The sequence below is a fragment of the Pseudophryne corroboree genome, chromosome 5, assembly GCF_028390025.1.
Source record: "Pseudophryne corroboree isolate aPseCor3 chromosome 5, aPseCor3.hap2, whole genome shotgun sequence".
NCBI lineage: Eukaryota > Metazoa > Chordata > Amphibia > Anura > Myobatrachidae > Pseudophryne > Pseudophryne corroboree.
In genome coordinates, this window is record NC_086448.1 from 449,988,964 (window position 1) to 450,006,323 (window position 17,360).

The 17,360-nt window shown below is 45.3% G+C and overlaps 1 protein-coding gene across 3 annotated transcripts in view; it reads right to left on the minus strand.

Annotated features, from left to right (window-relative positions):
- The window catches only part of CTNNAL1 (catenin alpha like 1), a 560,796-nt gene that overhangs the window by 221,171 nt on the left and 322,265 nt on the right, over nucleotides 1-17,360 (minus strand). For all 3 annotated transcript variants that reach the window (XM_063922923.1, XM_063922925.1, XM_063922924.1), the window contains exon 3: nucleotides 2,439-2,626. In XM_063922923.1, the coding sequence (XP_063778993.1) occupies nucleotides 2,439-2,626 (188 nt within the window). The remainder of the gene's footprint in view (nucleotides 1-2,438; nucleotides 2,627-17,360) is intronic.

The following is a 17,360-nucleotide window of genomic DNA, read 5'->3' on the forward strand; positions in this document are numbered from 1 at the left end:
CACAAAAACCTGGGAAAACTTATTGACTCGAGTATAAGCCTAGGGTAGGAAATGCAGCTCTAGCCGTACACAGCCCTCAGTGCCAGATATGCCCCCACAGTGCCAGATATGCCCTCATACTGCCAGATATGCCCTCATACTGCCAGATATGCCCTCATACTGCCAGATATGCCCTCATACTGCCAGATATGCCCCCACAGTGCCAGATATGCCCTCATGCTGCCAAATATGCCCCACAGTGCCAGATATGCCCTCATGCTGCCAAATATGCCCCACAGTGCCAGATATGCCCTCATGCTGCCAAATATGCCCCACAGTGCCAGATATGCCCTCATGCTGCCAAATATGCCCCACAGTGCCAGATGTGCCCTCATGCTGCCAAATATGCCCCACAGTGCCAGATGTGCCCTCATGCTGCCAAATATGCCCCACAGTGCCAGATGTGCCAGATATGCCCTCATGCTGCCAAATATGCCCCACAGTGCCAGATATGCCCTCATGCTGCCACATATGCCCCTCATGCTGCCACATATGCCCCTCATGCTGCCACATATGCCCCCTCATGTTGCCAGATATGCCCCCTCATGCTGCCAGATATGCCCCCTCCACAAGTGCCAAATATGCTCCCCCAGTGCCTGTTACTTACCCCTCCGTCGATCCCGCGCTGTCTTCTGAAGGAGGGACACGGAGCGCACAGCGCGCGCCTCTCCTGTGTCCCTCCTGCATCTCCGGCGGCCGCGGCAGGTCTATTAAAGGAAGTGCTGGTTCGTGATCAGAGGTCACGAACGGGTACTTCCTTTAATAGACCCGCCGCTGCCGCCGGAGATGCAGGAGGGACACAGGAGAGGCGCGCGCTGTGCGCTTCGTGTCCCTCCTTCACACTGCTCTGCCTGTCACACTGACTGACTCGAGTATAAGCCGAGGTGGCTTTTTCAGCACAAAAAAAAAGTGCTGAAAAAGTCGGCTTATACTAGAGTATATACGGTACTTTTAATTTGTATGATAAATATATAATAGGAGGGATGTAAATGACTAGTTTCTGTGTAATGTGAACTGTGTTGTCTTCTGATTATAAAAAGAGGGCATGTGAGCCCTGTGTGGGTAGAAACAGATACCATCTGACTGAAGGGGAGAATGCTGCAGTAAACATCTTGTATGCTGTGAATGGCCCTTAGCACCTTTAGTGATGGTCTTAGGTTTTCTTAAGACTTTTCAAGCAATAAACATCTTGCCTTTACAATGAGTGCATCCATATCCTGCAACTAACATAACTACGCAAAACGCTATTCCATTTTCAGACTGTCTTGGAGGGAGCCCAGCGTCTCCAAGCTTTGACCTCTGCCAGCTACTGTGCAGGGCCTGGTCAATGGTGACCAGTGGGGGTGGGGCAAACGACCCCAGTCAGGAGGTGTGTCAGCAGCATGCCCATGCATACACAGCAGCAAGCGGTTCTAGGACCGGTGGCAGGACATGGTGGTGGCAGCAAAACACCCGCCCACTGCACAGTGGGTGGAGTCAGTAACAGTGGATACTGACGGTAAGAGGGAATGCCCTATTGACCCAGGTCCTGTGAGACACAATACAAATCTGTGATCGCTTGGTGCAGGCAGCGAGGTGCATCAGGCCACACAAACAATTTCCACATTGCTTCAGAATGGCAATATGCCAAGTACAGGCCCATGTCCCGACAATTTTGTTATAACTGCATCCACAGTGGAATATATAAATTATATATAATATTTACAATCCAGACTTCACTGTTTAAAGCTGCACTCAGAATGGTCTGAAATGTCAACATTCATAATGTCAATATTTTGGCCATGTCAACATGTCAGTGTCAACAATGAGAATATCAAAATGACAAATGTCAGCATTCAGACCATGTCGACATGTGGTGACGGCCTGCTGACTACAGGGTTATTCAGAGTTGTTAGCAAACCAAGAAGGTTAGCAATTGGGCAACACGATGCTGCACTGCGGGGGGGGGGGGGGGGGGGGCAGATATAACATGTGCAGAGAGAGTTAGATTTGGGTGTGGTGTGTGCAAACTGAAATCTAAATTGCAGTGTAAATATATTCTGCACAGAAACAATATAACCCACCCAAATCTGAATCTCTCTGCACATGTTACATCTGCCCCACCTGCAGTGCATCATGGTTTTGCCCAGTTGCTAACTTTTTTGGTTTGCTAACTACTCCGAATAACATCCCCCTGTAGTCTAAGTGGCTCCTGCTAATAACTGAAAGTGACCATCTTTCATCCCCTTTAAGCTACAGTCTAGGAAGAGAACTGTAACACCAATTCCCAAATATAATTGCTTATTTGAATGCAATGCTTGTTTACCCACAAATAGATTATCATCTGATGTCATCGACAACGTTGCAGAAACACATCTGTCTTCTGCAAATGGATTGTAGCTATTAACAACTGGAAATACCTTGTTTCGGGAAGTGATAATTTGTTTAACGACAATCCTGTCTGCCAGCACCAGCACCTTAGTAACGGAGGAAAGCAGGAGTCTGGCAGCTTTTACCACTCCAGTCTTATCGGTAAAGATTGTAGTTCTGCCATCTGGATCAGGATGTTCTCCAATGCTCATATCTGTCAATTGTGCTATGGTTTCTCCTACAAAATGAGATTTTTATTTAAAATCTATATTTCAGAAAAGATGAGACAGTACAAATACCACAGAAACCAATTAACCAAGAGAAAAAGCCCTTTCCCTTTTCATCTCACACTTGGATCTTTTTACAAATATATATTTATGACAGCTTTAAAGTGAGAGAGAGCTTTTCCATTTTAAAAGGGAAATATGCAGCAGTGTTTACATCCACTTTTGTCTTTTTAGATGTAAACAAATTCAGCAAAAATATGTGGATCATTTACAGCCTTCTGTACAGAGAAACACGTTTCTAAGTATATATGTATATTTACAAATATGGAGGGCCTGATTCACTACCGTTTGCAAATGTGCAAGTGCACGCAGGGAGCGATTATCGGCAGACTGCGCATGTGCTGCGAAGTTATTGCACGTGCTCGAAGTGTAAAATGCGATTGCACTGCGTATGCAGCCTAATTGTAAAGGGAATGAATTTTGATTGACAGGAAGTGACCGTTTGTGGGTGGTAACATGGCGTTTGTGGGGAGTGGTTGGGAAAAGGTAGGCGTCTCATTGCAGTTTTCAGAGAGTGTATCTGACTTCATCTGCGAACGATGCGTTCAAAAACATGGCGCTCGGTGCGACTGCATTCTCATTGATATGAGTATGCTGGGGTCAGCCGCAGCTGTCGATGGTGCTTATTTTTTGAGTATTATTTGCATATCTGCTAATGCATACGATGATTTGCGAATGCATTGGTGGGCATCTTTTATCCTTTCTGGGTTCGTCACATTTCTGAAAATCGTTATCTCAGCCTCAATAGCGATCTATAGTGAATTAGGCCCTTAGACCATTACAGGACCTACAGACTGTATCATGCTATAAAAAAAAGTTGTCAACTAAATAATTAAGTCCATGTAGCTCCTCATGTGCGGGATAGCCACAGCACATGGGATCAATTCTTCAGATGGACGCAGCAAAGCACTACACACTCAGACAGGGGTGATCAGATCTAAAAACGGAAATATTTGATTCCAGATGTGGAACTATGTAATTATCAATTAACACTATATTTTACAGTTTCTTCTTTACTCCAATCTGAGTGGCTTCCCATTTAAAAAAATAAAATAATATATATATATATATATATATATATATATATATATGGAGGTAGGGGAGAAGAACAAGCGCCATATGGTGTAGTAATTCAAATAATGGGTAAATTATGGACACGTGAATGTGAGGTAAATACCAGATATAGTCTTGGAATCAGGCCCATCGGTCTCTCTTTTCTCAGTGGCTGCTCCCCACCTGTATGTCAGGAGACAAAGATCATCGCCATATAGTGTAATACCTTTGTAAATATCTTGGGGTACCCTCCCCTATATGTCATGCGTACCAAATCGATGTTTCAATCAAGCATATAGGAAAAGCTTTTATCCAGGTAACCCAAGCAGGTCCAGTATAATGTGCTTGTTCAGAGCCGGATTAAGAGGGGGGCCCTGGGGATAAGTACCCCGGGCCCCCTTTTTGAAAGGGCCCCCCGCTGCCACCACAGATCGGATCTCTGGTCCGATCTGCGGCACTGCGCTCCCAGTCCCATCTCCCGGCGCTACGCACAGCAGATGAGCGATGGCTGTCCCCAGCGGCTCCCGGCTCCCCACGCTAGCATTGAAAGGCTGGCCGCTGGTGCCGCACGCAAGGAGTGTATACAGGAAAGGACAGCTGAGCGGCGGCTCAGCTGTCCAATGACTTGAAGAGCAGCAGCCTGCGGCTCAGCCATTGGCTGGGCGGGCAGGCTGCAGGTTCAGTCAGTGAACAGGAAGGAAGACAGCGCATCGAGGCAGCCAGCACCCAGCCAGCAGAGTAAAAAAAAGGTTAGGTTCTGGGTCATCTCGTGTATAATATATATATATATATATATATATATATATATATATATATATATATATACATACATACATACATATATATGTGTGTTTAAATGTTTTCTAGAATGTAGTGCTGCGCTCAATCCTGGCTCCTATGATTAGTTTGGTACTAATGCTCTATGTACAGTGAATTAATAATATAAGGTGAATACTGAATGTTTATCCCTTGATTAGAGGTAATTTAAAGATGAATAGCGTAGGTGATAATATTACGTAAATAGATGGGGACTATTACGCAAAGGGTTACTGCGTTTGACAGACTACAGGGGTGTTACATGTATGTACAATTAGCTTGGGTACGTAAAGGATTGCAGTGTTTGACAAATGACAAGGGGATGCGGTCAACATCCCGCTGGACGGGATCCCGGCGGTCGAAATACCGACGCCAGAATCCCGACCGCCACAATCCCCACATATTCTCCCTCCGTGGGTGTCCACGACACCCATAGAGGGAGAATATAATAGTGTGCCGAGCGTAGCGAGGCACCGTGCCCGCAGCGTGGCGAGCGAAGCGAACCCGCAAGGGGCTGCGTTCCGCTCCCCACCCCTGTCGGGATTGTGTGGTCGGGATTCCGGCGTCGGTATTTTGACCGCCAGGATCCCGTCCAGCGGGATTACGTACTGATCCCATGACAAGTATGTGCCATTATCTTAGGTAGTGAACGTACCAATGTTGTTTATTATAGTAATAGGCTAGAATAAGCTCATGAAAAAGAATCAAAAAGTGAAAATGAAATGAAAATAAATAAAATTAATGTAAAATAATGTCTCTTAAAGTTCATCAAGTCTAAATTGCAGATTGTGGCATCCCACACATCTGTTCGTAGTAAGTCTTTCTTAATTAAGCAATGGTAAATGTGAAGATGAGTTAATGCAATGTCCTCCGGGGTCTTCATGATGAAATGAGCTAACGGGTTAAAGCCCCCGCCGCATACGGACGAGGAGAGGAAGCCGGTGACGGAGCGCGGTGGACAGCAGGAGAAGGTGACAGGTGAGTCTCCGTATGCGGCGAGGGTTACACAGCTGGCTGCTCCGTAGAGCGCTATCTGAGTTTTCCCCCCTACGCTAGACAGGTTAACCTCTTAAACCGACCGGCTCCCAGGGGACGTCTATACTAGGACGCAGTACGGGGGGCTGGGGCAAGAGAGGATAGACCAGTCCGGAGCCCCTTTATCCTACTTATGCTTTAACCCGTTAGCTCATTTCACCGTGAAGACCCCGGAGGACAATGCATTAACTCATCGTCACATTTACCATTGCTTAATTAAAAAAGACTTACTACGAGCAGATGTGTGGGACGCCGCAATCTGCAATTTAGACTTGATGAACTTTGAGACATTTTACATTAATTTTATTTATTTTCATTTCGTTTTCATTTTGATTCTTTTTCATGAGCTTATTCTAGCCTATTACTATAATAAACAACATTGGTACGTTCACTACCTAGGATAACTGCACATACTTGTCATTTGTCAAACACTGCAATCCTTTACGTTCCCAAGCTAATTGTACATACATGTAACACCCCTATAGTCTGTCAAACGCAGTAACCCTTTGCGTAATAGTCCCCATCTATTTACGTAATATTATCACCTACGCTATTCATCTTTAAATTACCTCTAATCAAGGGATAAACATTCAGTATTCACCTTATATTATTAATTCACTGTACATAGAGCATTAGTACCAAACTAATCATAGGAGCCAGGATTGAGCGCAGCACTACATTCTAGAATTTCTGTAACCAAGTAGGCTGGTCACCAACAAGTGCAGCAGCTCGTCTGCACACGAGGATCTCAGTGCGCAGCTAACCCCAAACAGTGTATAAATGTTTGTGTGTGTATGTATATATATATATGTATATATATGTGTATGTACAGTATATATATATTTTTAATCAGAGTGAATGATACTTTATTTGCGTTATAATGTTATTTGTCCCTACAAAGGGGCTGTAATCGCCTCGGCATTTGCACTATTTGAACAAGACCATTGGAGTGCTGCTGTTTTCTTCCTGTTGTAGTGGCATTTGCTCCTTTTTGTATTCTATATATATATATATATATATATATATATATATATATATATATATATATATATAATTTATATTTTTGTATCTGGCACTCCCTGGACAAATGATACCATTCAACTTGCATCACCTGGATGCCTTCACGTGGTGCATTTGCTTACACCTCTGTATGCAATGCACAAATAGATAGGGCAACACTCCCACATTTGAAAAAGTGAAAAAATGAATAATTTATTTCAACGTTTCGGGGGATGATACCCCGTCACCAGGGCCGCTTGGTCCTGATGACGGGGTATCATCCCCCGTAACGCTCAAATAAATCACACTTTTTCTAATCTCAGAGTGCCGCCCTGTCTGTCTATATATGTGTGTGTATGTATGTATATATATATATATATATATATATATATATATATACATATACATATATATTTATTTTGTATAGACATATTTATGTTATAATATATATGCATGTATAATAATTAGTATTTATTAGTCTTATAAATCAGTGTTATCGTGTGTATGTTTATCGCAGTACTTGTATGCAGGGACGTAGCCAGAACATTTGTGCGCCCCATAGCAACATTTTGAAAGGGCTCCTGTTGCAATGCTCTAGAGAGACACCTTTCCTCAGCATTTGGTAATTTTATGCCCTATAATTGCATAGTAGTGCTTCAGTTAATTTTATGTCCCATAGTTTGTTTTATGAACCATAGTAGTGCCTTACTTTATATTATGTCTTATTGTAGGGCTGCCAGTACACATTATGCCACACAGTACCCCCAATTCATATTATGACATACAGTGTCCTTAGTTTATATTATGCCACATTACAGCGCCCCCTTACCTTTATAACATCCACTAGACAATATGATTTTAATTTTAAATCTTAGGGCCCCCCTGTCTTAAGTACCCCAGGCCCCCCGAAGCCTTAATCCAGCTCTGTGCTTGTTCATTCAATTTCGACCCACTCACAGTCTCTACTGTCTAGTGCCTACAGACACTCTTCAGAACTGCTTCCCTTCTGCCTCCCAGCTTTATCCACGTAGCCTCCAGTCCAGATTCCACCTCAGGCTCCAATCTGAGTACAAAATATTCCTCAGCTCTGACCTGTAAGAAGATGCACAAAGCCCAGAAGCAGAGCATTGTGTCCCTCTTGGAGAGGCTCATGTTGGAAGCAGCAGCAGTGACTTCAGCATCTTCTTACAGGTCAGAGCGGAGGAATATTTTGTACTCAGATTGGAGCCTGAGGTGGAATCTGGACTGGACACTAGACAGTAGAGACTGTGAGTGGGTCGAAATTGAATGAACAAGCACATTATACTGGACCTGCTTGGGTTACCTGGATAAAAGCTTTTCCTATATGCTTGATTGAAACATCGATTTGGTACGCATGACATATAGGGGAGGGTACCCCAAGATATTTACAAAGGTATTACACTATATGGCGATGATCTTTGTCTCCTGACATACAGGTGGGGAGCAGCCACTGAGAATAGAGAGACCGATAGGCCTGATTCCAAGACTATATCTGGTATTTACCACACATTCACGTGTCCATAATTTACCCATTATTTGAATTACTACACCATATGGCGCTTGTTCTTCTCCCCTACCTCCACAGAATCTCATGACTGAACCTACCCAGGTCATTTCTTGAGGAACTGAGCTGCCACCAAAGAAGTTTGGAAGGTGTCTAGAGATCACGAGAAAATTTGCTAGACGGCTTTGGATGCGGATTCAATACGACTAACTAAGTCTCAGCATATTGACATCTGGCGACCTTTTGGAAGGGACTTTCGAACGTTGGATAAGCGCACTGATCTATAAAAACATTTTTTGCATATATATATATATAAAACTAGCAAAATTACTCTAAACTGTAAAAATTATATAGCATACAGTGAGTAACACATGCAGTGGGATATTCTCATTTGATGGAAATACTATGATTTACCTTTTATCATTAATTTAATAAACAGTATGTACAAATATAATTTGCAATATATCTTCTCAACACTTGAAACTGACAATTCTGATTAACATCTATTCCATGTGCACCATTTGCTGTACCAACATGATAGCACTACGTTTGTGAGACTCAAAAAAGTAAGAAACCAGATCAGACAAAATACCTCTCTCCTCCAAGGCTCTACCTCATTGCATATTCTTGTATTGTACACTATTATTCTTTCTGTAATAACTGAGTTTTTAAGACTGTAAATCTGGCTTTGCACTGTGGATACCGGAGCTCTGCGTTCTACCCAGAAAAGTGAAAAGCTTTCTCTCTGGGAAGTCTCAGCCTATTAGTTTCCAACAGAGATGCACATATTATACACTTCGCTCTTACTCACACGCGTCACAGCATGGAGCATATGAAGTTATCCCTGAAACTACACAACATAAAAAGATTTTGCCTGTATATCACCCACAATGAAACACACTGCATTATACAGATACACTTAAGGATTTTATAAATTTTGATATTTTTTTTTACAAATACAGTACATTGTATAATGAAAGCTTATTATAGGCCACATACATTTCACAAACTCAAGTACAAAAGACTCCCAACATAAAGCAGAATATCATACAAGCAGAAAAAGAGAGTCAGCTTAGAAGGCAGCTTTTCTGTTTGGATGAAGCACCGCTGCCCAGTAATTCAGCAAACAGCAGCAATCATACCACAATGTTGCATATTCCCCGGCCTACTCAGAGGCGCAGCATCGAGATCCCACATCTTGTCACCTTCCAGATGGGATCGGTATGAAATACCTCCAATCAAAATCCCGACGTTCAAAATCCCGACACCAATTGACCGATGGTCAAAATCCCGACAAGGTCAAAATACCGACATTTAAAATACCGACAAGGTCAAAATACCGACATGTAAAATGCCGACAAGGTCAAAATACCGACATGTAAAATGCCGACAGGTCAAAATACTGACATGCAGTTTTTGTTGATTTTTTTGTGTGTATGTCGACATAAGTCAACATGGACACCATATGAAGTGTACCGCTGCGCTCGCCATGCTTCGGGCACGGTGCCTCGCTGCGCTCGGCACACTATTATATTTCCCCTCCAGGTCCACTGGGATGGTAAAGTATGAACAAGTCGGTTTCAATGAAAAAAATCATGAAAAACTCATGTCGGTATTTTGACCTGTCTGCATTTTACATGTCGGTATTTTGACCTTGTCGGTATTTTAAATGAAATGTCGGTATTTTGTCCATGTCGGGATTTTGACCTTGTCGGGATTTTGACCATCGGTCAATTGGTGTCGGGATTTTGAACGTCGGGATTTTGATTGGAGGTAAACTGACTGCATCCCTTCAAGATATGCCTTCAATAGCAAGGTCTTCATTACCCTTTGTATCAGTGTGTACTTGCAGGGTTGGACTGGCCCACAGGGGAACAAAGGAAACTCCCGGTGGGCCCCAATGCACAGGGGCCCACCTCCTCCTCTAGAGATCAGGTTCCACGCTGTGCACTTGAATCACGCATAATACATATGTTACCTTATACTGCACAGGACTATGGTGTATTTTCTACAGTGCATTGGTGCTATTAATCTGATACATTGCATGCGCTATCAGTATTTACTATATATACACTTATCAAGGGGCCCAGACTATGCTCTCGCTAATGGTTATTAAAACCTCTGTGGGGACTGGCTACTCCCCTACACATGGGCCCCTACCACTGCATTCCTCCTGTGGGCCCTTCATACCACAGTCCAACACTGTGTACTTGTATATCATATCTGCTTACTTTTTGTTAATAGCACAGTGCCAAGTAAAATACTGGCATTACCTAAATAGAGGTTAACAATCTAACCTTAGTTTATAATCTTACTTTAATGAGTACACTATGCTATCCTGCATAAAATAATTATAAATTGGAAACTGTTTGGGAAATCTTTCCTTCCAGGAACTCAATACATTAGTGTGAATGTAAAACAAATTTAATATTAAATATTAATGGATTTCAGTAAGGTGATAAGACATTTCATTTAACTCATTACTTGGTTTTTAAAGCAGCAATACCAAATAATATTTCTCTAACGTCCTAAGTGGATGCTGGGGACTCCGTCAGGACCATGGGGAATAGCGGCTCCGCAGGAATAGCGGCTCCGCAGGAGACAGGGCACAAAAAGTAAGCTTTTAGGATCACATGGTGTGTACTGGCTCCTCCCCCTATGACCCTCCTCCAAGCCTCAGTTAGGTTTTTGTGCCCGTCCGAGCAGGGTGCAATCTAGGTGGCTCTCCTAAAGAGGTGCTTAGAAAAAGTTTTTTAGGTTTTTTATTTTCAGTGAGTCCTGCTGGCAACAGGCTCACTGCATTGAGGGACTTAGGGGAGAGAATTTCAACTCACCTGCGTGCAGGATGGATTGGATTCTTAGGCTACTGGACACCATTAGCTCCAGAGGGAGTCGGAACACAGGTCTCACCCTGGGGTTCGTCCCGGAGCCGCGCCGCCGACCCCCCTTACAGATGCTGAAGATTGAAGGTCCGGAAACAGGCGGCAGAAGGCTCTTCAGTCTTCATGAAGGTAGCGCACAGCACTGCAGCTGTGCGCCATTGTTGTCACACACTTCACACCAGACGGTCACGGAGGGTGCAGGGCGCTGCTGGGGGCGCCCTGGGCAGCAATATATAATACCTTTAATGGCAAAAGAATACATCACATATAGCCATTAAGGCTATATGTATGTATTTAACCCATGCCAAATGTCTAAAACTCCGGGAGAAAAGCCCGCCGGAATAGGGGGCGGGGCTTATTCTCCTCAGCACACAGCGCCATTTTCCTGCTCAGCTCCGCTGTGAGGAAGGCTCCCAGGACTCTCCCCTGCACTGCACTACAGAAACAGGGTAAAACAGAGAGGGGGGGCATATTTTGGCGATATTTTTATATATTTAAGCGGCTATAAGGAACAACACTTATATAGGGTTGTTCCCATATATATTATGGCGCTTGGGTGTGTGCTGGCAAACTCTCCCTCTGTCTCCCCAAAGGGCTAGTGGGGTCCTGTCTTCGATAAGAGCATTCCCTGTGTGTCTGCTGTGTGTCGGTACGTGTGTCGACATGTATGAGGACGATGTTGGCGTGGAGGCGGAGCAATTGCCGATAATGGTGATGTCACCCCCCAGGGAGTCGACACCGGAATGGATGGCTTTGTTTATGGAATTACGTGATAATGTCAGCACATTACAAAAATCAGTTGACGACATGAGACGGCCGGCAAACCAGTTAGTACCTGCCCAGGCGTCTCAGACACCGTCAGGGGCTGTAAAGCGCCCTTTACCTCAGTCGGTCGACACAGACCCAGACACAGACACTGAATCTAGTGTCGACGGTGATGAAACAAACGTATTTTCAAGTAGGGCCACACGTTATATGATCACGGCAATGAAGGAGGCTTTGCATATCTCTGATACTACAAGTACCACAAAAAGGGGTATTATGTGGGGGGTGAAAAAACTACCTGTAGTTTTTCCTGAATCAGAGGAATTAAATGATGTATGTGATGAAGCGTGGGTTAACCCAGATAGAAAAATGCTAATTTCAAAAAAGTTATTAGCATTATACCCTTTCCCGCCAGAGGTTAGGGCGCGCTGGGAAACACCCCCTAGGGTGGATAAGGCGCTCACACGCTTATCGAAACAAGTGGCGTTACCGTCTCCTGATACGGCCGCCCTCAAGGATCCAGCTGATAGGAGGCTGGAAACTACCCTGAAAAGTATATACACTCATACTGGTGTTATACTGCGACCAGCCATCGCCTCAGCCTGGATGTGCAGTGCTGGGTTCGTCTGGTTGGATTCCCTGACTGAAAATATTGATACCCTGGATAGGGACAGTATTTTATTGACTATAGAGCAATTAAAGGATGCTTTCCTTTATATGCGAGATGCGCAGAGAGATATTTGCACTCTGGCATCGAGAGTAAATGCAATGTCCATATCTGCCAGAAGGAGTTTATGGACGCGACAGTGGTCAGGTGATGCGGATTCCAAACGACATATGGAAGTATTGCCGTATAAAGGGGAGGAATTATTTGGCGTCGGTCTATCGGATCTGGTGGCTACGGCAACTGCCGGAAAATCCACTTTTTTACCTCAGACCCCCTCCCAACAGAAAAAGACACCGTCTTTTCAGCCGCAGTCCTTTCGTTCCTATAAGAACAAGCGGACAAAAGGACAGTCATATCTGCCTCGGGGCAGAGGAAGGGGTAAGAGAGGGCAGCAAGCAGCCCCTGCCCAGGAACAGAAACCCTCCCAGGGTTCTGCAAAGCCCTCAGCATGACGCTGGGGCCTTACAAGCGGACTCAGGAATGGTGGGGGGTCGACTCAAGAATTTCAGCGCACAGTGGGCTTGCTCACAGGTGGACCCCTGGATTCTACAGGTAGTATCTCAGGGTTACAGGTTGGAATTCGAGAAGTCTCCCCCTCGCCGGTTCCTAAAGTCTGCTTTGCCAACGTCTCCCTCGGAAAGGGCGACGGTATTGGAAGCCATTCACAAGCTGTTTGCTCAGCAGGTGATAGTCAAGGTACCCCTCCTACAACAGGGAAAGGGGTATTACTCCACGCTATTTGTGGTACCGAAGCCGGACGGCTCGGTAAGACCTATTCTAAATCTCAAATCTTTGAACCTGTACATACAAAAATTCAAGTTCAAGATGGAGTCACTCAGAGCAGTGATAGCGAATCTGGAAGAAGGGGACTTTATGGTGTCCCTGGACATAAAGGACGCTTACCTGCATGTCCCAATTTGCCCTTCACATCAAGGGTACCTCAGGTTCGTGGTGCAAAACTGTCATTATCAGTTTCAGACGCTGCCGTTTGGATTGTCCACGGCACCTCGGGTCTTTACCAAGGTAATGGCCGAAATGATGATCCTTCTACGAAGAAGAGGCGTATTAATTATCCCTTACTTGGACGATCTCCTGATAAGGGCAAGATCCAGAGAACAGCTGGAAGACGGAGTAGCACTAACCCAACTAGTGCTGCAACAACACGGGTGGATTCTGAATTTTCCAAAATCTCAGTTGACCCCGACGACACGTCTGCTGTTCCTGGGAATGATTCTGGACACGGTTCAGAAAAAGGTGTTTCTTCCGGAGGAGAAAGCCAGGGAGTTATCCGAACTTGTCAGGAACCTCCTAAAACCAGGGACAGTGTCTGTGCATCAATGCACAAGAGTCCTGGGAAAGATGGTGGCTTCTTACGAAGCGATTCCATTCGGCAGATTCCACGCACGAACTTTTCAGTGGGATCTGCTGGACAAATGGTCCGGATCGCATCTGCAGATGCATCAGCGGATAACCTTATCGCCACGGACAAGGGTGTCTCTTCTGTGGTGGTTGCAGAGTGCTCATCTGTTAGAGGGCCGCAGATTCGGCATACAGGACTGGGTCCTGGTGACCACGGATGCCAGTCTGAGAGGCTGGGGAGCGGTCACACAAGGAAGAAACTTCCAGGGAGTATGGTCAAGCCTGGAGATGTCTCTTCACATAAATATACTGGAGCTAAGAGCGATTTACAATGCTCTAAGTCTGGCAAAACCCCTGCTTCAGGGTCAGCCGGTGTTGATCCAGTCGGACAACATCACGGCAGTCGCCCACGTAAACAGACAGGGCGGCACAAGAAGCAGGACAGCAATGGCAGAAGCTGCAAGGATTCTTCGCTGGGCGGAAGATCATGTGATAGCACTGTCAGCAGTATTCATTCCGGGAGTGGACAACTGGGAAGCAGACTTCCTCAGCAGACACGATCTACACCCGGGAGAGTGGGGACTTCATCCAGAAGTCTTCCACATGATTGTGAACCGTTGGGAAAAACCAATGGTGGATATGATGGCGTCCCGCCTCAACAAAAAACTGGACAGGTATTGCGCCAGGTCAAGAGATCCTCAGGCAATAGCTGTGGACGCTCTGGTAACACCGTGGGTGTTCCAGTCAGTGTATGTGTTCCCTCCTTTGCCTCTCATACCAAAAGTACTGAGAATTATACGGCAAAAGGGAGTAAGAACGATACTAGTGGCTCCGGATTGGCCAAGAAGAACTTGGTACCCGGAACTTCAAGAGATGCTCACGGAGGATCCGTGGCCTCTACCTCTAAGACGGGACCTGCTTCAGCAGGGACCGTGTCTATTCCAAGACTTGCCGCGGCTGCGTTTGACGGCATGGCGGTTGAACGCCGAATTCTAAAGGAAAAAGGCATTCCGGAAGAGGTCATTCCTACACTGGTAAAGGCCAGGAAGGAGGTGACTGCACAACATTATCACCGCATTTGGAGGAAATATGTTGCGTGGTGTGAGGCCAGGAAGGCCCCCACGGAGGAATTTCAACTGGGTCGATTCCTACATTTCCTGCAAACAGGATTGTCTATGGGCCTCAAATTGGGGTCCATTAAGGTTCAAATTTCGGCCCTGTCGATTTTCTTCCAGAAAGAATTGGCTTCAGTTCCTGAAGTCCAGACTTTTGTAAAAGGAGTACTACATATACAGCCCCCGGTTGTGCCCCCAGTGGCACCGTGGGATCTTAATGTAGTCTTGGATTTTCTAAAATCCCATTGGTTTGAGCCGCTCAAATCGGTGGAGATGAAGTATCTTACATGGAAAGTAACCATGCTACTGGCCCTGGCTTCAGCCAGGAGAGTATCAGAATTGGCGGCTTTATCATATAAGAGCCCATATCTGATTTTCCATACGGACAGGGCAGAACTGCGGACGCGTCCTCATTTTCTGCCTAAGGTGGTGTCAGCGTTTCACCTGAACCAGCCTATTGTGGTGCCTGCGGCTACTAACGAGTTGGAGGATTCCAAGTTGTTGGACGTGGTCCGGGCATTGAAAATATATATTTCAAGAACGGCGGGAGTCAGAAAGTCTGACTCACTGCTTATATTGTATGCACCCAACAAGATGGGTGCTCCTGCTTCTAAGCAGACGATTGCTCGTTGGATTTGTAGCACAATTCAACTTGCACATTCTGTGGCAGGCTTGCCACAACCTAAATCTGTCAAGGCCCATTCCACAAGGAAAGTGGGCTCATCCTGGGCGGCTGCCCGGGGAGTCTCGGCATTACAACTCTGCCGAGCTGCTACTTGGTCAGGGGCAAACACGTTTGCAAAATTCTACAAATTTGATACCCTGGCTGAGGAGGACCTTGAGTTCTCTCATTCGGTGCTGCAGAGTCATCCGCACTCTCCCGCCCGTTTGGGAGCTTTGGTATAATCCCCATGGTCCTGACGGAGTCCCCAGCATCCACTTAGGACGTTAGAGAAAATAAGAATTTACTTACCGATAATTCTATTTCTCGTAGTCCGTAGTGGATGCTGGGCGCCCATCCCAAGTGCGGATTGTCTGCAATACTTGTACATAGTTATTGTTACAAAAAAATCGGGTTGTTATTTGTTGTGAGCCGTCTGTTCAGAGGCTCCTACGTTTGTCATACTGTTAACTGGGTTCAGATCACAAGTTATACGGTGTGATTGGTGTGGCTGGTATGAGTCTTACCCGGGGTTCAATATCCTTCCTTATTGTGTACGCTCGTCCGGGCACAGTACCTAACTGAGGCCTGGAGGAGGGTCATAGGGGGAGGAGCCAGTACACACCATGTGATCCTAAAAGCTTACTTTTTGTGCCCTGTCTCCTGCGGAGCCGCTATTCCTGCGGAGCCGCTATTCCCCATGGTCCTGACGGAGTCCCCAGCATCCACTACGGACTACGAGAAATAGAATTATCGGTAAGTAAATTCTTATTATTTGTAATTACCTCGGATTGTCTAGTAAACTATTGGTAATTTATATTTCTGCAGATTTACCACAGTATTTATGTTACTACTATGGCAACCACAATCACATGCCCCACAATGTAGTGAGTGAGCAGAGAGGCTTTGAGGCAATCTTGTGAACTCTGTTTTCACTTTATCATCTTCCCCCACTGCTGTCACATGACTAGACATGTCTATGGCAAACTTATTTTTCCACCAAAGCAGAATTTGTAAGAGGATAGCTAAGAAAAATGACTATACGATGCCCACTTAAATAAAATGTACTTAACTTGCTGTCACAAAAAAACTAAACAAAAAAAAAAAAAAAACAACCTGTTGGATTGCTGCTTTGGCACTTGTGGATATTGTCATGAATATGAGAGATATGCAGTAAGGATGTGCAGTGCATAGACATAATCTGACTGTCTGGTTGTGAACTGTAATCTCTGACTAAAATTCTTGTGACATGTCAAGGCACAGAACCGTATACAGTATAAGCAGCACTGCCCGCAGATGAAATCAGAATGTTCACTTCCTTCACAAACTCGTTATAGCTCTCAACAGAGGACACTGGAGAGCCATAATCTTCTACGACTACAAGCGTGGTCTGAGAGAGCAGGTGAGTATTGACAGACTGTAAGCTGCTTTTGGGGAGGAAGCACCATCCCGAACCACTGTGTTTAAGTGGTTTTCAGAATTTTGGCACAGGAGATGGTCCCTGGAAGACAAGAGCACTGCAGCCGACCTGTGTCCATAATCACTGAGAACAACATTGCTGCTGTGTGGGCCACAGTTGAGGTGGATGCCAGAGTGACCGTGGCGCAGTTAGAGAAGTAGACCGGCATCTCTTCGGGATCCATCTTCTTGATATTCCACAAAATGCTTGGCCTGAGCAAGGTTTCTGCATGATGGGTGCCCCATCAGCTGACTCGAGAGTAAAAGGAGGCTCGGGCGACATGGTGCTGCTATCTGCTGGCCTGGTTTGATGGTGGACACTGAATCTCTGTCTGGGAGATCAGCAGTTT